Consider the following 24,999-nt stretch of genomic DNA (forward strand, 5'->3'; position numbering starts at 1 on the left):
CTTTTGTTCCTTTCAGCAACATGCCTAACATTCAATTATAAAATCTTATTTGGAGTTTGAAAGGAGCCATTTACTGTATAAAATCAAATTTTAGATTAGCTGGTTTTAGGTTGTTTTTTTCTTAATTAATCTTGAAAAAGAAAAAAAGCCTACTCTTTTCATCTTGTAAACATGTCCTCAGCCACAAAAGATTTTCTAAAGTATTTTTTCAATAAGTTTTTATACATTCTAAAATTTACCTTTTAACTTAGATAGAAAATCACTCATCTTGGTGTATAGCACTTTCAGTTTTAATAAATGCACCCAGCTGCGAAACCATCACCATAATCAAGATACAGAACAATTTCATCACTAAAAAAAAAAAAAAAAAATGCCCTCACCTCTCACCTTACTCTTAATTCTTGGCAACCATCCTCAGTTAAGTTTTAATGTTCAAATGTAGACTAGATGCATATTACAGCAATCTCCAGGGCAAATTTAATAGCAAAGAGAAGACAATACCAAGAGCTCTACCTGTCATCTTGCTCATATATCCTTCCTACACACTCAGTGGGGAAGAGGCTTATAGGCTGTGGAAGAATATCATTGATCTATCAGAGAGCTCCTCTTTCCTTGGGTTTCCTTTTCTACAACTGACCAGCATGAAAGAATATCAACAAACTGTATTCTTTCTGCTCATATCCCACCTCCTTTTTGCTGTGAAATATTCCCTCAACCTGAGTTCCTTGTGCACCAATGACCACATCACAGGCTTAATTATTAGCACAGATGGTGCCAATTAGTTCTGTGTGAAGTACTGAAATGGAAAGGATAATAGAAGCATTACAAGCTTCCTAAAAATGGTCACAGCTGGGGCCCACTGACAGCTTGGGGGCAACCATGTCTTTACATTCTGCAGCTCACCTTCCACTCCTGCTCCATCCACCAGAGGAGAACCATGATCTCAGGCTCAGAGCAGGCATACTTTATAAAACACATACACACACACACACACACACACACACACACACACACACACACACGTAACTAATATATGTCAGATAGGAAGAAATTTTCTTAGAAAGTAACCAGTATTCAAAAACCTTTCCTTTCCATTCATTGTTCTTAACATCCTTAGAAATAGTCCATTTCAATAACATAACATAATGAGACTGGGAACACATTTTATTAATTAGGAGGAAATTATAGTAGTAATATTAACATCTTACATTTGTAAGCACCCTAGAGTCCACAAAGCACCCTTACATAGTTTCAAATTTAATTCAGTCTTAGCAACATGGCACCTTGGGGGACTACAAAAGAAACTAAAGACTCTCTGAAGCTTTTAAGCCACAGACTAAAAAGGGTCGGGGGACAGAAGTAACAAGACAAAAGAACAATTACAACATATCAAAATAACTATAAACATTAAGATCTGCCAAAATTTATACCTTTTCACCAAACCCAAATATATATAAACGTCTATGATACTAAAAAATGATAGTTACTCCTGGCCCTATTTTTGATGTAAAATTTCAGTATTAAAAAAGAGCTAAGTGTTTCTAAAAGTGAAATTTGACCTAGGGTGCTAACACAGCAGTTTGAGTTTGGGGTATTGTTAATGTGGGAAACCATTCCTAAAGAAAATGGGTTACTGAACAGGGTCTACACATTGACAAATACGAATTTAAGGACAGCATTTTAACTGAGGGAAAAAAATAAGAAAAGAGGTATCAAAAATGGTACTGAAATGATATTGCTTGTGAGTCCAGCTCTTCCAAGAGATGTGTGATTTATCTTCTTTGTATCTCCAGCAATGACCAGAAATTCAGAAACCATTTTTTAAACTGAAATAAAACAAGTTATGTGAAAATACAGAAGGATACCTTAAAGAACAGGTTAACAACAATTACTGTGGCAGCTTTGTAATTCTGGCAGAAGAAATACACTAACGATGGCAGGCGTAAAGAACTGGGAGCTAACCAACAGGACTGAAGAAATGGAAAAAATGAGGTGAATTTGAGAACAATCAAGAGGAAAAGCTGAGGCAGACTCCAGCTGCTCTTTTGGACTTGAGGGTGGTTGGACCAGAGACAGGAGAGGCTAGATGCAGAGAGGGATGCAGGATAGAGAATGGCCTGCTGTCTACACACACAAGTGCAGGCGCTTCATAGACTAGAACTGTTTCAGCTTCCTCAACCCAATGAAGAGGCTGCTCCTGGTAAGGAGAGGATTGGAAGTTCAGTCTCACAATAAGAAGATACAGTAAATTCATTCTGCAATGTATTCATTTTTAGAGATCATTGGAAAGGCCAAGTAGAATTTATGTAAGTGAATGAAAATGAATACTTCAGTCATGACTTTGAAAGTGTTTTTAAAAAAAACATCATTTTGGAATAAAATGTAAATGGGCTATAAAGTTTTCATCATGACCTTAGAGCCCTCCTTCAGTTTTTCCATCCATTACCTCTTATCCTCCCATTCATACTCTCCGCTCTCCCTAAGAAAACCTACAGTCTCTTATTTCACCCCTCCTGCTCCCTCCTGGTGCTGGAGCTGCCCCCACATTCCACTTTTTCTAGGGGTCCCCTGCCACAGAGCCACCTCAAATGTATTTCCATGAGATTTGAGACTGCTCAACACACAACTCAATATTGTAAAGAACAGGGGTTTCTTATGTGTCGCAAGTCTATTTTCAAATTTCTAAAGCAACACTTGCTTTCTACCCTAGAAAAAAAATGAAACCAAACATGCTTTTTTATCTCCCCATTAAAATGGATAGGAAGTCAGAGAAAGAGGGTCAGTTTGACTCTGGATTGGTTCAGGCATCTGAAAGGAAAGTTAACTGTCATGCAAGAATGAGGTTAGCAGTCAGGTCCAAGAGGAGGGTGACGCACCTAGCAGGTCTGTTGTTGAAAGTGGGAAGCACAGGCTGGAGTGCAGCAGGAGATAGCAGAGGGCGCAGGTAATTGACAGAGGTCTTGAAAGCATGAAATGAGAGGAGGCAAGAGGAACAGTCCTCGAAGATGAATAACCCAAATCAGTTTTTTGTTTGTGGATATCTGAAGTATTTACATTTGAATATGGATACATATGATGTTCTGTGATTTCACTTTAAAGAAAATAATGATGCCAGACTTTGAAATTATGGCTTAAGAGTACAGAGAAGCTGTTGAATTTTCTAATTCTTATCTCCTTTCAGACAATTCTTTTCTGAAAACAACTCTATTCTGAATGTAAAATGATCTCTTGCAGAGGTGTGAGACTTGCCTTTTCCTAAACTTTTCTTAGGCAAGAAATAGGTTAGGTTAACCACTGTAAGACCTTAAAAAATTGCAATGTAATCTGCAAAAACTGGATATTCACTAAGTCATATTTAAACAGATTATGCATTAACCATCAATTCCAAGGGCATTGGGTTTTTCAACAAAACAAGTATTTCCCATTAATTGACAAACTTAAAATCCTAATTTAGCACTCCCAAGGAACAGAAGAGGCCCATTTAGATGACACAATCGGGGCCAATAATTCCTTTGTTAATCAAAACAGCTAAAATGAAGAATCACACAAAATGCATATATTCATTTCGTTTTAGCAAACATTTAAATGTACACTAATTTGCAAATCTTCTGCTGTAGAGCTAGGGCCCTTCCTCTGAGTAGAATCCAGTGATGGATTGTCTCACTGTCTGACATGCCTAAATAACACCTATAAGACAATGTCTAAGATGCCCAGGTTTATTTTCTTTAAAGGAGAGTGAAAACTTAAAGACACTTGTGAAGCACTGTAAAAACAGAATCTGGAAGCTGCCCATATTCTGATGATTTTTTCCCCAATCTTTTATAATTGTCTCATCTTTATTCAATCTGATAGCAATTTGTCTTCATGAAGTCTTTCCAAAGGTTTTCATAGAAATGATGGCTCTATTTTAGCACACACTTTTCATCATTCTCCATTCCATTTCATTAAATTATGCCAATTACAGTAACTAGAATACCACACATAAACAGATTTGGGAACAAAATACCTCTCGGTGAGCCATAAACTCAGTAACTGGACATCTTCCCCATCATCCTCACACCAATGCCCACTCAGCAGGCCGACAGAGCCTGCACTAGTCAGGGCACTGTTAGGAGGGAATGGAGAGAGCTGCGTCAAAAGGGGAAGGAGGTGAAGAAAGAGGCCTCCTATTGCACTGAAATGTATCTCTTGGATAGTTCTGTCTGTGAGCTTTCCTAAAGCCAGGGATGTATCTTAGTAATGCCTAGCATCTTTTAAGCACATAATAAATATGTATTCAATGTAAGCATTTGATTTCACTCTCTAATTATTCCCACAACATTAGGACAACATAGAGCAATGTTTTATCTAGATAAAAGCTAAAGAGCCCATGGAAAGACTAGTAAATTCCAAGATTATCACAGGAATAAAGGAAGCAAGAGGAGGAAGAAAAAACCCAGTTCCACAATTCTATTCAAAAGTACCTTAATCCAAAAATAAAAAAACAACCCAACTCATGCTCAGCAATGGGAAATAGTGACCAGATTAATAACTTAGTTGGTTGTGGGCTCCTTCCTAGGCTAAGTTTTTAAACTAGATTCTCATAACTTAATCAAACCTTTCAATTAGGTGAAGCAACTTCTATGAGAACAGATCGTTTTTCAGAAACAATGACAGTAATAGCTAACAAAACTAAACACTTAATCTTGCCAGGCACTGTACTAAACACACTGCATGCATTTATTCATTTAATCCTAAGTTTGTAGAAGCAGGTACTCATTCAAAGACACAGAGCTAGTCAGTGGTGTAGCCAGGATTTGAACCCAGAACCCATGTTCTCAACCACTGTACCATACTGCCCAATATAGTTTGCCTTTTCTTATAAATGATATAATTTTAATATTTTACCTAAGGGTTTTCTTAGTATACTTCTCAAAGGTACATTATCAAAGTCCTTATAATTATAAATTAATTTTTAAGTAATTGGCACTAACTATATGTTCACTGAATAAAAAAACTATATATGACTCATTCATTCATTAATAAACATTTAACAAGCAGTTACTTAATCACTTGAAAACAAAGAGTTAAAGTAACTCTACTGAGTGACAAGGGAGACAGCTGAAACAAATACTCAGAAGTCAGAATCAGCAGGTCTTGATGAGGGATGAATGAGAGGGAGGGAGGGCTAGGCTGAGGCGTGGAAGCAAGATCAGCAGAGAGAAGAAAACAGCCATGCCACAGATAGAAGGTACGTAAGAGAGGGAGATAAACATGTAAGCAGCAAACTGTAACACAGACGGAACCAATGCAACGTTATGATGGACAGCCTGGCCCATGACAACAAATCTAGAGGCGACAGAGACATACGAACTAACTGCTGAAAGAGAAACTCATTAACAATCGTGGTGCTATAAACTGTTATCAATTTTCCACTTCCTCCTCTGCATCGAACATGGTGCCTGACACTTCTAGTGTACACTACCAATGTCTCCATTTTATATCCAAGGAAACTGAGACTCAAAGATTAAAAGAAAATGCTGGGATTCTAATTCAGCTACCACCAGACTTTGACACCCCAAGCTACCTCTATGCTGTGACAGTGCCTGCTTAAACAAATAATGATGAAAATGATAATAAAGATAACAAAAGTTTCATTCTGATACTGAGGTGGTTAGAACTGCAGCTCACATCCCCTATGCCTTGACCAAGTACTCAGCTCTGTGTTTGGCATTTCACATATACAACCTCATCTATGCCTCGCCTTGTGAGAGTGGTAACAAGACCTGCAAATTAGTAAGCACCTCCTCAATACCAGACACATAATCAGAGTTATACATGTGTCATTTCTACTCTTTAGAGCACTCATGCAAGGGAGGCTGCACTGGCCTCACTCTGCAGTCAAGGAAATGGGCTCACAAGACAAAGTGATACACTAATAGGCAGTATAGGGGTAGAAACTACATTTGTATAGTTTCAAATATCTACAAATCTCTCTCCTCTCCCTCTGTTTCTCTCTCTCTCTCTCTCTCCCTCCCTCCCTCTTAGTTGAGAGAGAGGAAGAACACATGTGTGACAAAATGTTCAAAATTAGTGAATCCTGATAAAGAATATATAGGAATTATCTGTATAATGCTTGCAACTTTCAAATCTGAAACTAGGAAAATAAAGCCTGTGAGTCAGGGCACAAAAGAATCTGGAAAGGCTCAGTTCATTCTCAGAGGATACCTCTGGTAATTACAGATTAGACTCAATTCTGCCTCTTTTCTTTTCCTTTTTTTTTTTTTTTTTTTTTTTTGAGATGGAGTCTTGCTCTGTCGCCCAGACTGGAGTGTAGTGGCGTGATCTCGGCTCACTGCCAGCTCCGCCTCCCGGGTTCACGACATTCTCCTGCCTCAGCCTCCTGAGTAGCTGGGACTACAGGAGCCTGCCACAGTGCCCACTAATTTTTTGTATTTTCAATAGAGACGGGGTTTCACGGTGTTAGCCAGAATGGTTTCAATCTCCTGACCTCATGATCTGCCCGCTTCAGCCTCCCAGAGTGCTGGGATTACAGGCGTGAGCCACCATGCCCGGCCTTAATTCTGCTTCTAAGCAGCTGCTGGCAGAGGGAGAGGGGGTGCCACATGAAAACTTATTTTTAAAAGGAAGCTGCAATTAAATGACATTTTTAAAACCACCAATTAAACATGCATGGCACTAGCAAGCTTGGTGGTCACCAGGCCCTAAACATCAGAAATGCAGTGTAATTTCTGGAGTGAGTAGTTAACTCATGTTCAGCTTAGAAAAAGAACCGATTTTAGTAGGTAAATTGTTAGTGTTCAACATATCTGATAGCTACATCTTGCCAATTTTAGAATTAAAAGAAAATTGTCAATTCATTTAATGCTAAAATGAACTATTAGCTAAGATTTGATATTTGGAGGATATCAGGCCATTTCCATTTTTTAGAAATTGGAGACATATGTAATTCTGCAAGTAAAGTAGTAATCTTTTGCTAAAAATTACATCAAAAAAGTAAACTAAGTTTGCCTCAAAAGAAAGGATGATAATTACTTAAGGGAAATTATTTGAATATTGATTTAATCTTCAGGGCTGAACTTTATGACACCGCCAATATTTATTTTTAACCCACAAAAAATGGCATTTTCATATGTTTTCATCTATTACATTGGTAGGTTATTCTCTGGCTCAGTCCATAAAAATTTCTTCAACTATTTTGCAAATAAAAGTAGTGTTCAAGTGTCATTAATTTTCAAAGGCAACACTAGATGGCAGTAAACACACAAAAGTTGTGACAGACATGACAGTTCTCAGAATACAGTAGTGATCATTTTTGTCTTTACTCAATTTCATCTGTACTAAATCAAGCTTTAAAAAAAATGAAGAATCAGGGCTAGATGTGGTGGTTCACACCTGTAATCCCAGCACTTTGGGAGGCCGAAGCAGGCAGATCACTTGAGGTCAGGAGTTTGAGATCAGCCTGGCCAAAATGGTGAAACCCCGTCTCTACTAAAAATACAAATATTAGCCAAGCATGGTGGTGTGCACCTGTAATCCCAGCTACTTGGAAGGCTAAGCCATGAGAATTGCTTGAACCCAGGAGGCAGAGGATGCCGTGAGCCAAGATCGTGCCACTGTACTCCAACCTGGGTGACAGAGCAAGACTCTGTCTGAAAAACAAACAAACAAAAAAAAAAACAGAAGAAGAAGAATCAGAAACCTACGTAAAAAATAAAGTGAACTGGCTTTGGAAGTGTGATCCAGAAAGCAACAGAAACTATCAATTCATCCAATTTTAAATTTTGAGAACATTAACACTCAACATCAACTTTATAAAACTGTTACATTTTCTAAGTCGTGTTTGTTCTGTTAACAAATTCTAATCATGTAAATGTATCTGGATATTTATTTGGTTAATTAATTTGGAGGAAAAAAGCATCTTAAATTGCTTTTTCCATCAAGACATTAAAAATTTATGAGAATTTTTATATATTTATAGATTATGGCATTTTTTGAGTTAGTAAAATTTCTGCTCTCATAGGGACCATGAATAAACATATGAAAGTATAGTATGCTGCTAATTTAATATGCTACTAGCAAAACTTTTTTAAATCAATAAGAACATTATGTAGACTCCAGTAAAAAATTCTATTTTAAAGTTAATTTTAAGATTTAATTTCCTTATTTGAAAAGATTTTCAGATAAAAGAGAAAAATCTTATAAACAGAAACATGTTAATGGACCCAATGATGGTTTTTGTTTTTTGTTTTTTTTTTTTAGACAGAGTCTTGCTCTGTCGCCCAGGCTGGAGCACAGTGGCACAATCTCAGCTTACCACAGCCTCTGCCCCCTGGGTTCAAGTGATTCCCCTGCCTCAGCCTCCCGAGTAGCTGGGATTACAGGCACGCACCATCACACCTGGCTAATTTTTGTATTTTTAGTAGAGATGGTGTTTCACCATATTGACCAGGCTGGCCTCGAACTCCTGACCTCAGGTGATCTGCCCACCTCAGCCTCCCAAAGTGCTGAGATTACAGACATGAGCCACCGCGTCCGGCCCCACTGATAGTTTTGATGAACTTTCTGTAACACTCTTTTTTTCCAGCATTACAGAGGTATAACTGACAAATAAAAATTGAATATATTTAAGTTACACAACATATTTTGAAATATGTATATCCTATGAAATGATTAGCAAAATTAATCTAATTATCTTATCTATCACCTCACATAGTTACCTTGTAAAATTCAGAATCAGAATTTCAACACGATTATACAAACTTAATGGTAGCAAACCAAAAATTTGTATTTTCTATTCTATTTGTAAATGTTACACTTTTTGGATTCATTACAAGACCAGATGGCATTCAGCTGAGGTCTCAGCAACACTAGAATAAAATTGGTAAATTTCTAATTTTTTGGCTATTTCAAATAGCTTGAGCTTGGTTTTGTCCTGACACACAAAATTTTCTATTGAGAAACCAAAGCTAGGGCCCTCTCAAATGTGTGAAAGTCAATAAGGTATAAACAAAACAAATCTTCAAATACACACTGTGGCAGAAAGAGAGCACCCATCTGTGCCAATATAATCCAACTTCTGATCAATAGTTAACATTTTAAAAATCATAAAATAAATAGCCATAGCTTACTGCAAGCACATTGACACAAATACACACTGAAACAGCCAAAACAATCTTGAAAAAGAAAAACAAAGTTAGTAGTCTCACACCGCCTGATTTCAAAACATACTACAAAGCCATGGAAATCAAGAGTATGGCACTGGCATAAAAACAGAAACAATGACCAATGGAATCAAGAGCCCAGAAATAAACTCTGCATATACAGTCAAATGATTTTGCAAACTTTGCATACACAGTCAAATGATTTTCAACAAGGGTGCCAAGACCACTCATTAGGGAAAAGACAATCTTTTCAACAAATAGTACTGGGAAAACTGGACATCCACATGCAAAAGAAATACAACTTATAAAAACAACCAAATGAAAAATATAGAACTGAAAAATGCAGTGATAGAAATCTTTTTAAAAAAACACCTCAGTATATGGGCTCAATAGTAGTGTGGACATACAGAAGATGTTGAAACAGTGAACTTGAAAATACATCAACAGAATTCACCTAATGTGAATAACAGAAAACAGGCTGACAAAAATTGAACAGAGCCTTAGGGACCTGTGGGAAAATACAAAAGACCCAAGATTCATATCAAAATCCCAGGAGAAGAGAGAGAGTGGGGCTGAAAGAGTACTTGAAGAAATAATAGCTATAAAGTTCCTTAATTTGGTTAAAGACAAAAACTCACAAATCTAAGAAGCTGAGCAAGCCCCAAACGGAATAAACCCCCAAGAAGCTACACTAAGACCCATTATGATTAAACTTTCAAAAATTAAAGATACAGGGAAAAAAATCTTGAAAGCAGCCAGAGAAAAAAGGACCCATTAACTACAGGCAAACACCAGTTGGAATGATATATTTCTCATCCGAAATCATGGAGACTAGAAGGAAGTACCAAAATGTTTTTCATGTGCTGAAAGAAAAAGATTATCATCCATGAATTCTATGTCCAGCAAAACTATACTTAAGAATGAAAGAGAAAAAAAGTTTTCAGATGAAGAAAAAAATTAAGAGAATTTGTTGCTAGCAGACTGACCCTTTAAAAATCAGCTAACAAAAGTTATTAGAACAGAAAAGAAACTGCATTTGTTTCTCAGGGTTGCCAGAACAAAATTATCACAAACTATTATAGATGGCTTAAAACAGCAGGACTGTATTGTCTCATAGTCTGGAGGTTAGAAGTCCAAAATCAAGATGTTGGCAGGAATAAAACCTGGAGGGAGCCTTCCTTGATGCTTCCTGGCTTCTTCCAAGCCTTCCTTGATGCTTCTTACTTTGCCAGTTTAGACAATGACAATTAAAACAGCTGTTTTTACACAATGTGAAGAGACAATAAATAAATAAATAAATAAATAAATAAATAAATAAATAGAGAAGGCATAATGGTTAGAACCTAGAGGGTAACAGCCAAGTATCCCTAGCATGTGCAGATTAAGTGAATCCGTGAGGATTAGACTAGCAAAACCATCCTGTAACAAGTAAGACTAGCCACCTGCAGAACAGTATTATAGGCCAGTAAGTCTCCCAAATTAAGTAAGAAGAACCAGGCCCTCAATATGTGACTAAGGTATCTCTAAACACAAAAGAAAACAGTAGGCTAATTAATGGTAATATACTGAGTCAGCCAGGAATCTAGAGAAAGTGAGGGCAAAAATCAAGAAGTGGACTATAATGAGCTCATCCAGCATTGCTCAGAAGCTAGCGATGGACACCAAGAGCTGGCTCATGAGAGAGCTCTGCTCTGTGTGAAAGCAGGGACGGTTTTCAGGTTTTCTACATCTTTCAGGATATTACACTACTCCTGCTCTTGTTCTAAATTTACCAAGAAATCTTCTAATAACCAATCCACCTTCACTTGAACATCCACTGTTATGGTATTGGTAAAGTATCTTTTTATTGTAAATTAACCACCTGGATTTCTGGTCAATCCCTTGTAAGTTTCATGAGTTTTAAGTCTCAGTCAGTCCCAAAAGCCTTTAATTAACTCTGAGTGTACTGGCAAAGACAAATTTTTAGATCTGTGAAGTTAAGTGCCATATTCTAAATCAGGAAGGCGCACTACAAGCCCAGCCAGCTGGTCTCTCCCTGTCAAAGGTAACTCTGTCTTGTTTTCTCACTTCCACAGGTCATAAATCAGCCTTGCAAATAGCTCTCCAAAATTCTATTCAACTTACAAAATTCAAAATAGACCTACTTGTATCTGTCAGGGCCATTCTCTTTTCCCTCCCACTCACTGCTGTCTAAAATCATTTCCAAAATGCATATTCCACATATAGCATCTATCATGAACACAGATTCCTACCAAATACAATAAGAGCAAAAAAGAGCAAAGCAGAATATATTTCTTTAGCCAACACTGGAAATGTGCAAGTTCATGATTTCCTTTCCACTGGTCAGCCCTGAGTCCTAAGGCCTTAAGTATATGAAACACCATTCAGGATCCTCCTAAGTTCTGCTTTTATAGAGTTCCATAACTGTTCTGTTTTTAAAATATCTAAAAATGAAAGGTGGTCACAATATTCTTGACAACTATAATTACAAGCAACAAAAAAAAATTCCTACAAATTATTCCATTTACATTTGGTTAGTGCTTAATTTCCAAGATGTTACAGTGATCCATATTCTGAAACATGATAAAAGAAAAACCTAAAAAGAGCACAGACAGCCTACTTGTGCTTTGCATGTGAAATTATGTACCGTCCTACCAATTACATTTTGAAGTTTGAGAGTGTTTCACAATGAATTTCACACCTGTAGCAAATGAGACTTAAGTCATTATCAAAAAGCATTTCTTAGGATTTATTTGCTTAAGAAAGTGGAACTGTCTTTTCTCTAAAATAGACTAAAAATACATATTAAATGTATAGAATTTGATTTTGAATAGGATTTTTTTTTTTAAGGGACAGTGTCTCGCTCTGTTGACCAGGCTGGAGTGCAGTGGTGCCATCAAAGCTCACTATAACTTTGAACTCTAGGGCTCAATCAATCCTCCTGCCTCAGCCTTCCAAATAGCTAGGACTACAAGAATGAACCAACACATCAGGTACCAAATTACATCAGGTAATTTTTAAATTTTTTGTGAAGACAGGGTCTTATGATGTTGCCCAGGTCTTGAACTCCTGGCCTCATGTCATCCTTCTGCCTTGGCCTGGGTGCTGGGATTACAGACATGAGCCATGGCACCTGACCCTCAAAGAGGATTTACCTACTTAGCACTGGGCAGACCAGCACAATAGTGGAAATGTCACTTCCTGTTTGCATTAGGGTGACAGTTTTTCATACTTGGGCAATAACCATAAATACAAAGCCTGAATCCTCATGTCTTCTATTACTTGAACCATTTTTGCTTTCTTACCAGTAAATCCATATTGCTCAATTGTCAGTCATGGACAGCCCAAGACAGCACTGCTTTGGAATAGAGAAACGTGATATGGATGCTGCTTAAAAGAAGTTTAAATCTTTACTTACCTCCACTGCCACTACAATCAAAATGAGGTCTGCTTTTGACTCTGGAAAGATTGCATTCACTTGTGGTGACATTCCAATCAGAGCACAGTTAGTGACCACAGATATAACACTCATCGTTTCAAAAGCCAACTAAAAGAAAAAAGAATGGAAATTAAAAATTGCAATGACTGCTTCCATATTTCCTCATCCTTTTTCATATTATCTAAAAATCAAGGAAAATGTCTTACCCTAGTTCTAAACATTCCAAGTACATTTTAAACTTTTTTCTCTGTCATGGTATGATTTTTTTAGCTGAAAAAAGCCATACTGTTAGGCAGTATTTTAGACACTTTTGGCATGAATATCCCAAAGCAGTATGTTCTATCTTCCTAATTGGAGGCAGCCCTGGACCTGAATTGGGAATACTGTTAAAGTTACTCTACTCACATCTAAGGGGAATCTAAAGTAGGGCTGCCAGGGAAAAATGTTTCACATTAAAAAACAGGTAAGATTTCAAACAGAACTTATGTTGTGAAACCATCCTTCTACTTTGACATCACACACCACATCTGACTCAGCTATAACCAGCTTTATAATCAAGGCACCAGTGATAAATGATGATCCTTTCCTAGCATCATTTAGCAAACCAAATGTAGAACTTTAGAAAAATATAGATGTTAGGCCCCACTGAGACATACTAGACAAACTGGTCCAGCATCCCCTAAAGGAGACTTTGGTGCATACTGCAAAGGATGGATGGAGAAATGTTGTGACCATTGCTCTTTTTTTCTTTAATATAAAGCATATGGTGATCACTACTTAATAATTTACCCACTAATTCCAAGAAACACAAGTACTATTAGAAACATTAATTTTAGGCCAGGCGCGGTGGCTCAAGCCTGTAATCCCAGCACTTTGGGAGGCCGAGACGGGCGGATCACGAGGTCAGGAGATCGAGACCATCCTGGCTAACACGGTGAAACCCCGTCTCTACTAAAAAATACAAAAAACTAGCCGGGCGAGGTGGCGGGCGCCTGTAGTCCCAGCTGCTCGGGAGGCTGAGGCAGGAGAATGGCGTGAACCTGGGAGGCGGAGCTTGCAGTGAGCTGAGATCCGGCCACTGCACTCCAGCCCGGGCGCCAGAGCGAGACTCCGTCTCAAAAAAAAAAAAAGAAACATTAATTTTAAAAGAAGTAAAACAAAAGATGACTGAATCCAAACTTAATATGAATACATCTTGTCCCATGGAGAACTTCTGCCATCTTACAATTTAGAAATCTTTTGTGTAGTCTGATTTTTGTTTTCCATTTGCCTACTGGTGGCAAGTCGGGTTGTTTCCAGTTTGGGGTTACTGTAAATAAAGTTGCTATGAACATTCCTGTGCAGTCTTTGTACGAACATATCCATTCATTTCTCCTGGTCATCTGTTAATATTTCTCCTTTCAGTTCAAGTTTTTTTTCCCCCACATATTTTGAAACTCTGTTCTTTGGTACATATACATTTAAGATTACTATGTCTTTCTGGTAATTTGACACTTTTATCATAGAATGGTCCTCTCTGGCAATTTTTGCTCAGATGTCTACTTTATCTGACACTAATATAGTCATTCCTTCTTTCTTTTAATATTTCCATATATATCTTTTTCTATTCTTTTACTTTCAACCTACCTAAATCATATTTGACTTGAGATTCTTAAAGACAGCATATACTTCAGTCATGTGTTTTAATCCACTCTCCCAATCTCTGTTTTTAATTGTTGTCTGACCATTTACAAGTAATGTAGTTATTGATATGTTAGGATGTACGGCTGGTCATTTCCTTGTTTTCTGTTTGTTCCCTGTTTTTCATTTCTCTGCTTTCTTTTTCCTGTCTTACTGTGGTTTACTTGAACATTGTTTAGAATTCCATTTTGGTTTATCTATAATGTTCCTCAGTATATCTTTTGTGTAATGTTTTCAGTGGTTGCTCTAGGTACTACATATCCATAACTTACCGCATTCTACTTGTGTCATCATTTATCAGTTTCAGTGAAGCACAGAAACCTTACCTCCCTCTACCATCCTTTATTTATAATATACTTGTCTTGACACAGGGGAAAGAATCAGACAGTGTATCTTGTCTACATAGGCTGGGTGCAGTGGCTCACACCTGTAATCCTAGCACTTTGGAAGGCCAAGGTGGTAGAATCATTTGAGGCCAGAAGTTTAAGACCAACCTGGTCAATACAGTGGGAGCCCATGTCTACAAAAAATAAATAAAACATTTTTTTCTATATATATTTAGAATCATTGGACAGTATTATAAGTTTTGCTTCAACCATCAAACATAACATAGAAAACTCAATAAGAGAAGAAAAGTCTGTTTCGTTTACTAATATTTTTGGTTACCATGTTTTTTCTTCCTCAGGTTCCCAGATTTCTTCCTTTATAATTCCTTAGTTAAGAGAACTTCCTATAGCCATTCTCTTAGGCTAGGTCTACTGGCAACAAATTCTCTTAGTTCGCTCTCATCTGAAAGTGTCTTGCTTTTTCCTTCATTTCTGAAAAATATTATCTCTGGAGAGAGAGATATATATGTGTGTGTGTGTGTGTGTGTGTGTGTGTGTGTGTGTGTGTGTGTGTGTGTGTATTATATATATATATATATAAAATAATATAAAATACACACATACTTTTTTTTTTTGAGATGGAGTTTTGTTCTTGTCGCCCAGGCTGGAGTACAATGGTGTGATCCCGGCTCACTGCAACCTACGGCTCACTGCAACTTCCGCCTCCCAGGTTCAAGCAATTCTCCTGCCTTGGCCTCTCAAGTAGCTGGGATTACATGCACCTGCAACCACACCCAGCTAATTTTTGTATTTTTAGTAGAGATGGGGTTTCGCCATGTTGGTCAGGCTGGTCTCAAACTTCTGACCTCAGGTGATCCACCTGCCTCAGTCTCCCAAAAAGCTGAGATTACAGGCGTGAGCCACCACACCCAGCCAGGATTCTATATTGACAACACTTAAAGGACCTGAAAAATATTTTGCCACTTTCTTCCGGCCTCCATGGCTTCCAATAAGAAATTGGCTGTCATTCTAATTGTTTTTCCCCTATAGGTGAGATGTTATTTCTCTTTTGATGCTCTTGAAATGCTGCCTTTAGCTTTCAAGTGTTTATGATGTGTGTTGGCAAGGATTTCTTTGGTTTATCTTGTTTGTGGTTCACAATGCTTCTTAAATCTGCAGTTTTGGGTCTCTTGCCACATTTGAAAAGTTCTTAGCCATTGTTTACTCAAGTACTTTTTGGGCCCCTCCCTCCTTCCTCTCTCCTTCTGTAACTTTGGTGACATGAATGTGAGCTCTTTTTTATATCCACAGAGGTCCCTGAGGTTATGTTTGTTCTTACAGAATATTTTCTCTCTGTTGTTCAGACTGGATAATTTCCCCCCCCCTTTTTTTTTTTTTTGAGATGGAGTCTCTCACTGTTGCTCAGGCTGGAGTGCAGTGGCGCGATCCAGCTCACTTCAACCTCTGCCTCCCAGGTTAAGCGATTCTCCTGCCTCAGCCTCCCAGGTAGCTGGGATTGTAAGTGTCCGCCACCACGCCCAGCTAATTTTTTTTTAAGACGGAATCTCTCACTGTTGCTCGGGCTGGAGTGCAGTGGCGCGATCCAGCTCACTTCAACTTCTGCCTCCCAGGTTTAGGCGATTCTCCTGCCTCAGCCTCCCAAGTAGCTGGGATTATAAGTGTCGGCCACCACGCCCAGCTAATATTTTTTTTGAGACAGAGTCTCTCACTATTGCTCGGGCTGGAGTGCAGTGGCGCAATCCAGCTCACTTCAACCTCTGCCTCCCAGGTTTAAGCAATTCTCCTGCCTCAGCCTCCCAAGTAGCTGAGATTGTAAGTGCCCACCATCAGGCCCAGCTAATTTTTTGTATTTTTAGTAGAGATGGGGTTTCACCATGTTGGCCAGGCTGGTCTTGAACTCCTGACCTCGTGATCTGCCTGCTTTGGCCTCCCAAAGTGCTGGGATTACAGGCGTGAGCCACAGCACCCAGCTGATAATTTATTTTATTCTATTTTCCAGTTTCTGATTATTTCCTCTCTCCCTTCCATTCTGCTGTTGCACTCATTCAGTGTGCTTTTTATTTCAGTTATAGTATTTGTCACTTCTAAAATATCAATGTGATTCTCTTTTATATCTTCCATCTCTTTGCTGAGACATCCACATCTAAAAGGGGTCTGTTTTTTCATTTGTTTCAGATATGGTCATAATTATTCACTGAAACTTTTATATAAGGCTGTTTTAAAATCTCTGTCCAATATTTCTAACCTGTGTCATCTTGGTAGTGGCATCTGCTGACTGTCTTTTCTCATTAAGCTTGATTTCTTCCTGGTTCTTTCTATCATGAGTGATTTTTCTTTTTCTTTTTTTTTTTTTTTTTTTTTTTTTTTGAGATGGAGTGTCACTCTGTCACCCAAGCTGGAGTGCAATGGTGCAGTCTCAGCTCACTGCAACCTCTTCCTCTTGGGTTCAAGTGATTCTTCTGCCTCAGCCTCCTGAGTAGCTGGGATTACAGGCACCCAGCAGCATGCCTGGCTAATTTTTGTATTTTTAGTAGAGATGGGGTTTCACCATGTTGGCCAGGCTGGTCTCAAACTCCTAACCTCAGGTGATCCGCCTGCCTCAACCTCCCAAAGTGCTGGGATTACAGGTGTGAGCCACCACACCTAGTCTGATCAGTGATTTTTTAAATGGAAACCTGGACATGTTAGGAGAGATAAGATTCTAAATCTTATTTAAACCTTCTGTTTTAGTTGATTTCTCTGACACCATTCCAGAAAGGGAAGAGGGGATAACGCCTTATTACTATCAGGTAGAGGTAGAAGTCCAGGTTCGCCATGTAGAAACTACTGGCACCCAGGGGGGATTCCTCATTATTGCTGGACAAGGATGGGTGCTCTAGCTTCCCACTAGTCCTCTACTGATTCTTCCTTCAGGGAGAGAAGGACAGGTGCCTCATATATGTTCCCATGTGGCCTCCACTGTGCAGGGTTGTGGTGAAACTCCTTATATTCCACTAGGCTTCCTCTGAGACCACCCCAGGACTAGAAAACTAGACTAGCAGAAACTAAAAACGGAGTCTATTACTGCCAGATAGGAGCAGAAGTCTAGGCTCCCCATGTGGCTTCCACTGACACTGTAGCAGGGAGGGTCTCATTAATACTGGCTGAGATGAAGTCTCAGCTGGCTACTTTCCTAGAAGATTGTCAGAGTTTCACATCTAAAAGGCGTCTTAGAAATTATATTTATCTCCCCTAATCCCCAATTTTAAAAACAAGAAAAGTGAAGCTAGACACAGTTAATGGTTATCTAAGGCCACACAGCTAGTTTGTAGCAAAACAAACAAACTCAGTTTTCCTAAATCTCTCTGTAGGGCTTACTTTTTAAATTTTTTCTCCCTGTCAGAACACCTCATATTTTTATTTTTTAAAGGAATAATTATTTTCTCAAACAATTACCTGCCACACACCAATATTGGCTGAAGGTTCTGAGAATGGACGTTTGAAGACCCTGCACATTTTTAAGGCATCTGAATTGACTTCAGTGAAGTTATTTAACACAGCAAAGGCAGCTGCTAATGGGTAAACACAGGAGAAAAGGCTCACATAACCAAACTGCAGGAATAACTCCAAGTAATCATCAAAGGTGCCCTGAAAATATAAACAAGCATGCATAATTTTAATATCATATAATAGGAATATCTTTTTGCAATACTCTTCAAAGCCGTGGCCTCTAACTATTCAAAAAAACCTCAAAGAGTTTCCCCACCACACACCAGTGTTTCTCCAACTTCTGACACCCTCAGGCTTCATGATCATCCCACACACAAGCAATAATAATTTCAGTTTAAGAAAAGTATTCATCACAGTATTTTATAGCAATCATAAGCATTAATGTTCTTAAATTAATAAACATTATTATTATTGCATCTCTGAACCAGTCTTCCACTAAGATATGCATATTAGGTTCAGTGTTAGTGTAAGTCAGAGTCTACTTCCAGTCAGCTTTTCTTATTTTATATTTTACTAAATAGAAAATCTCAAACACAACAATAGGGTATTGGGAATGGCAAAAGGTGCTTCTTCCAGATGTTCTGGATATCTGAATCAAGTATGAACACACAGATTCTGAGTCTCACTGGCTGTTTTCGAGGTTCACCAGAAAGTACCACTATACACATAAACCTCAGAACTGGCAGGTTAAATGCTCAGCTTGGGATTCAAAGGTGAGCAGTTTCTAAATAACTTGGTTGGTTGCCTTTGGCTCTAGATAGTATGTTCTTGTGTTGTGTTGCAGCATCTAGTTATGGTTCTTAAATATACCCAGTGACATTGCATCAATCTCTTTCTCTGAAGGATGAAGAAATCAAGAGTTGGGAAAGAGTAAAAATCTTAGCAATCAAGCCATTTTTACCACATTCGGTCTTAAGAAATCCTGATACCCTGTGCTCAGCATTCAAAATTGCACTGTTTCAGGCTGTAAAGATGTGCAGGCAGTTTTTCTCAGGTGTGCTATTGGGAAGCCTCTGGAAATCATGCAAAGGCCTTCTTGGAGTTATTAGTGTATAGCACCCAGGGAGTCCTTTCCAAACACAGCAGTGTGCTCCACACTCTGTTTCCCCACACTCTGTGTTTCCATCTCTCCGGGTGATTCTGAGTGATGACAGGTACATGTTAACATTGTATCAGTACCTTTTACACTTCTGAGTGCTTTCGAGCCAATAAATTTAGCAAACCAGGGACATAATCCAACAGCAAGAAGGAAAAAAATGAAAATTTAACAAAGAAAACACATACACACACTAAGAATATATTAACCAAGACACAATCTACCCTATTCTCTCTTTTTGTTGGACCATGCTATCAACACTCAGCTGGGAAGTTTTAAACTGATAAAATGTTATTTACTAAAAACACAGAACAAACATAACACACAATGCTGAGAAGATAAAAAAAAATCAGAAATAAGATAAAGATTGCTGTAATAATTACTTCTATTCAAATTATATTGAACATACTAGTAAGCCTAGTAGATAATAAAAAGGGTAAAGACTGAACAAAGAAAGAAAATGGTCATTATTTATAGCTCAAATTACTATGTAGAAAATCCAAGAAAATCTATAGAAAATATTTTGGAAATAACAGGAGAGTTCAGCAAAATTGTGGGTAAAAGATATAAAAATTAACAGCATTCCCATATGCCAGCAACAAACAATTAAAAATTGTATTTTTAAAGAGATACTATTTATAAAAAGGAAAAGGAAAGTCTCAAAAGTATTGACCCACAGATAACTTATTCATTATAAAATGAAGGAAAAAAAAAAACACCTGTGCAGTCTGCCTTTTACCAAGCCAACCAAATGATCAAACAAGGTGACCCCACAAAATGGGCAACCAGACGTCAATGCCTCCTGATGGGGTGCAATGGTGGTATATACTTCCAAAATCATTTAACTCAAATCTTATGAGAAGTAAGACCAAACAATAGATTTACAAAAGCCAAAAGCCAATTCCTTGAAAAACGCGAAGGAGGTTGCTCTAGAGCTGTAATTTTCAAGCTTTTTTGGTCTTAAGAGCCCTAAACTCTTAAAAAATATTGAGGACATTAAAGACATTCTGTTTGGCCAGGCACGGTGGCTCACGCCTGTAATCCCAGCACTTTGGGAGGCCGAGGCAGGTGGATAACGAGGTCAGGAGATTGAGACCATCCTGGCTAACACGGTGAAATCCTGTCTCTACTAAAAACTACAACAAATTAGCTGGGGGTGGCGGGCACCTGTAGTCCCAGGTACTCGGGAGCATACTGGGTACACTGTACCCAGGTACAGTGAGCCGAGATCGCGCCACTGCACTTCAGCCTGGGCGACAGAGTGAGACTCTGTCTCAAAAAAAAAAAAAAAAAAAAAAAAAAAAAAAAAAGACATTTTGTTTATGTGAGTTTATCTACTTGATGCTTTGATGCTTACTATATTATTAATTAAAACTGAGAAATTAGGCCAGGCATGTGGCTCATCCCAACACTTTGGGAGGCCAAGGTGGGAGAACTGCTTAAATCCAGGAGTTCAAGACCAGCCTGGGCAACACAGTGAGAGCCCATCTCTACAAAAAATACAGAAATAAGCCAGCCATGATGGTGCATGCCTATAGTCCCAGATACTCAGGAGGCTGAGGTAGAAGGATTGCTTGAGCCTGGGAGGTTGAGGTTGCAGTGAGCCACTATTGCCACCACTGCCCTCCAACCTGGGTGACAAAGTGAGACCCTGTTTCACAAGAAAAAAAAAAAAAAAAAAAAAAACTGAGAAATTTTAAAGATATTCCATTAATTCATTTAAACAATAACATATTAACATAAATGTCTTTTGAAAAATAATTACATTTCAAAAAATGTTAATGCAGACTGGTACTTTTTACATTTTTCGCAAACTTCTGTAATGTACCATTTAGTAGAAGGCAGTTCATTTACTGTGCAGCAATATGATGTTCTACTTGGAACAGTCATCATGAAAATTCAGCCTCACCCAGCTATGCAGTTGGATATGAGCGGGCAGTTCACAGGAAAAGGACAGCAGAGGACAGTGAAGATCTAGGAAGCAACACAGCTTTAGTCCTGGGCTGGTGGAGCAGCAGTCAGGAGACCCAGGGGATTACCATGGGTGGGAATATAACAGAGAATTTCTTTTAATATATTGACTCTATCCTGCATTTTCTAAGTTTTCTATAGTGAGTGAGAACGTATTACTCTTATAATAATGTTTTTAAAGTTTCAGCCAAATTGCTTTTTCCCAAAGCTTGGTAACATTATTTTAGACTCATATATAACAGTCAGGATGAGATTACAGAAAATACAATTCTAAATTTATTGATTTCAATTAGGAGAAAAATGAACCCAGAAGAAAGGACTCATGCATAGGAAACAATCATCCAGAATAAATGTCACCCAAAAGTATCCCCACCTCCAAATACATGGAGAGAACTGAAATGGCAAATATCCAATGTCACTCCAGTGGAGATAGTGAAAAAGAAACCTATAAGAGATTAGGAGTGGGAAATGGCCAGATCATGCAAAACTCTGCAGGCCCAAAAGGAGTGGCACTGTAAAGCCTAGAGTTCACTCACAGACCCAGGGCCTGAGAGAAATCAATATATTATTTCCTTTACTTCACATCAGAGAGCCTGTGGTGTGTAACGGAAATATTCTGAATTGGCAAGGCAAAGTCTCGAACCTTCTTTCTGATTTAGTCACCAAATGATTAACGACATAGAGCTTCATTCGCTTCTTTTTGACATGGGAATAGCCATGCCTCCCTCACCTTCCTTCATAAAGGTTTTCTCAGATACCTTGAAATGTCAAAAGAGGTAAGATCTGAGATTTTGGCAGTGTCCCATCACTGGCATACAGTTCTTAGATAAATTAGAATTGCTCAGATGAGGACTATACTAAAAACCATTCATTGAGTCAGGGGCAAAGCAGGAGAAACCCATCTTGAGAAGATTATGAATTGCGTTTTGGGTACTTCAGGAGATAATGTTGTTTGCCCAAACAGTTTTGGAGAAAAAGAAGAGCTGAAAGCAGATTCTCATTGATTATAGAAAGAGAAGTAGGAAACTAGAGACAACAATATGGAGAATTACTGCAGAAAACTGTGAGGGGAGGGAAAGACAGGACAAAAATAGCAGAAGATGTGAAGAGTTTGCTTAGTTCAAAATAGGCAAGTTGCTGACTTGGTGGAGCAGTTAGAAGGAGAAGAAGGAGATACAAGAGTACCAGGTGATGGCTGGTGACAGGAGGCCTCCAAAGACGAGGGGGGATGGAATGAGAGTACTGGGGACGGACTGCTGGTGCAGTTTCTATAAGAGAGTGAAGAAAGGAAAATAAATGTGGCCAAGAATACCACCCCCAAGCATAGGCAAGGATAGGATCTTGACATAATGGGAACTTTTATCCTACAGTAAAATGATATAATTTAACTTTTATCCCATAGTAAGCTAGCACTCAATCAATCCAGAAAGGACAGCTCCACACTTATGCCCACGTGCTCTTTCTCTTTAATTCTTCCTCTGGAGAGAGAGTAGGTGTGTGTCTTTTCTCTATGCTTCATATATAAATATAAACAATGTTACTGTTCAAAGTGTACTATGTGTTTATACTTTGAATAATCTCTCTCAAACACAGCAATGATAGAAGGGGCTAGGATCTGTATCCTATCAGGAGGAGGACCAAGAGCACCCTCTCCCCTGGAGTGTAACTGGAACCAGGCTTGCTGAGCAAAACCAGGGGTTGGGACCATGCTCCCTGCCCTTCACAGGAGGCTTTTAAAAAGCCACAACTGCTGCCTGGTAACTACAGCTATGCCAACAGCATGCTACCTACTGGCTCTGTGACCAGATCTATAAAATCCTCATCAATACCACAAGATGGGAGCTCTGGGCTACAAACACCTGGTTCTGGATGAGGGGCTTGCAGGCTCAGTGGGGGCAACTGCAAAAAATAAGGCAGAAGTGAGCAGAGAGAAAAGGACAAAGTCCTACTCAACATGAACATACAAACTGAAATTCCTAAGCACGTGAGAAAAATTATGAAAGTCAGTCAAGATACCCAATAATCAGGAGATAAACTCATTCAAGATGAAAAACAAGACTATGAAAGTTTCACAATAACGGGCTTTTAGTAAATGACCCACTAAAGGATCTATTTCACCAGAAGGAATACTGTAGCAATAAGGAAGGTGCAGGATGTTAAGAAACAATGGCCTTAAAAAATGTGAAATATAGAAACAGTGAATGTAGTCAGAGCTCAATAAAAGTTGGTTGAACACATAGTTAGATTTTATGAGCTAGACCTTTCTTTCAAATATTAAAAGTGTAAAGCTCTACTGATCTGCTTGTAGTTCCTAAAAATAATTCAGAAAGTCTCTGTCTTAAAGGAACTGTTTTATATTTATACAATAGCAGTAACGTAAACTAAAATTCAATCTTCAGATTGGCATTCTATTGTTCATCAATGGGTCTCTATCTTTTGCTTGTGCGGCCATCATTTTCCATGAGTTTGAAGTGTCAAGAGTGAGCAATGCTACTACCTCTTCAGGGACCATCTCTCCCGTTCTGTCATCTCTGGGGCAACTATTTCTACCCTGCTCTCTGCAAAGCAAAGTAGTCATGTAATTCTCCAAATTTGCCCTTTGGTGTCATCAGGTGTAACTTTAGATTTCAGACAGCAGTGCTTCAATGCACAATTCTATCCTTTTCACTTTAAAGTGGTTCATGATGAGGAGACTGACTAGAAAGCATTTCTAGAATAGCCACATCTGAGATCATGAATGTGTAACGTTTGTTGAACTCGGTGCATGGCTACTATTCACTTTCAGTAAATGTTTAATTCAGCAATATTTCAACTTACCAAATAAGTTCCCATTTCTTTTTCCAGGATGACTTGTTCATACAATGTAGCATCAATGTCTGCCTTTAAAGCCTGCATCTTCCTCTTCACCCGCACACCATGCTTCCTTTGGAGCCAATAAGGAAGAAGAGATTCCACAATTTGGTTGAGGATCTGGGAGGTAATCAGGAGAGTGGCCAAGCTCTAAAGAGAAGCACACAAATCATATTTTGGGAATATAGCTTAATAAAATATAGCATTTATATAAATTATATATAAATATATATAAATTATAAATTAATAAAAAGATAGCATCTATAACATAAATACAATTACGCAACAAATAAAATGGAATCTTCAATAAATAGCATACTATTGTGTTATAAAAACTAGTATTAGAAAAGCTAGGTGTTAGAATGGTGTTCCCAATTTATGGTTTTTCACATGAAAGACCAAGATTAAAAGATAAATAAGACTTCTTTGTGATCTGTGTATTCATCTCACAGACCTTTCTCCTCATGAAGCCATTCACTAAGACTGTTCTCGTGGAATTTGCAAAGTGATATTTGGGAGCCCAGTGAGGGCTATGGTGAAAAAGTGAATATCGTCAGATAAAAAGTGGAAAGAGCTTCTGTTAAGAGTACCCTGTGGTGGCAAGATGGCTGAATAGGAACAGCTCCAGTCTCCAACTCCCTGCGCGAGCGACACAGAAGACTGGTGATTTCTGCATTTTCAACTGAGGTACTGGGGTCATCTCACTAGGGAGTGCCGGATAATCGGTGCTGGTCAGCTGCTGCAGCCCGAGCAGTGAGAGCTGAAGCAGGGCGAGGCATCGCCTCACCTGGGAAGTGCAAGGGGGAAGGGAATCCCTTTTCCTAGCCAGGGGAACTGAGACACACAACACCTGGAAAATCGGGTAACTCCCATCCCAATACTGCGCTTTAAGCAAACGGGCATACCAGGAGATTATATCCCACACCTGGCCGGGAGGGTCCCAAGCCCACAGAGCCTCCCTTA

At 38.6% G+C, this 24,999-nt stretch overlaps 1 protein-coding gene across 2 annotated transcripts in view; it reads right to left on the reverse strand.

The window, feature by feature from the left end:
- ANO10 (anoctamin 10) overlaps positions 1–24,999 on the reverse strand; it is a 189,440-nt gene that overhangs the window by 108,422 nt on the left and 56,019 nt on the right. For both annotated transcript variants that reach the window (XM_030935673.1, XM_030935680.1), the window contains exons 9-11: positions 24,004–24,186; positions 18,066–18,257; positions 12,583–12,711 (exon numbers count right to left, since the gene is read on the reverse strand). In XM_030935673.1, coding sequence (XP_030791533.1) covers positions 12,583–12,711; positions 18,066–18,257; positions 24,004–24,186 — 504 coding nt within the window. The remainder of the gene's footprint in view (positions 1–12,582; positions 12,712–18,065; positions 18,258–24,003; positions 24,187–24,999) is intronic.

This window comes from Rhinopithecus roxellana, chromosome 1 (assembly GCF_007565055.1).
Source record: "Rhinopithecus roxellana isolate Shanxi Qingling chromosome 1, ASM756505v1, whole genome shotgun sequence".
Taxonomy (NCBI): Eukaryota; Metazoa; Chordata; class Mammalia; order Primates; family Cercopithecidae; genus Rhinopithecus; species Rhinopithecus roxellana.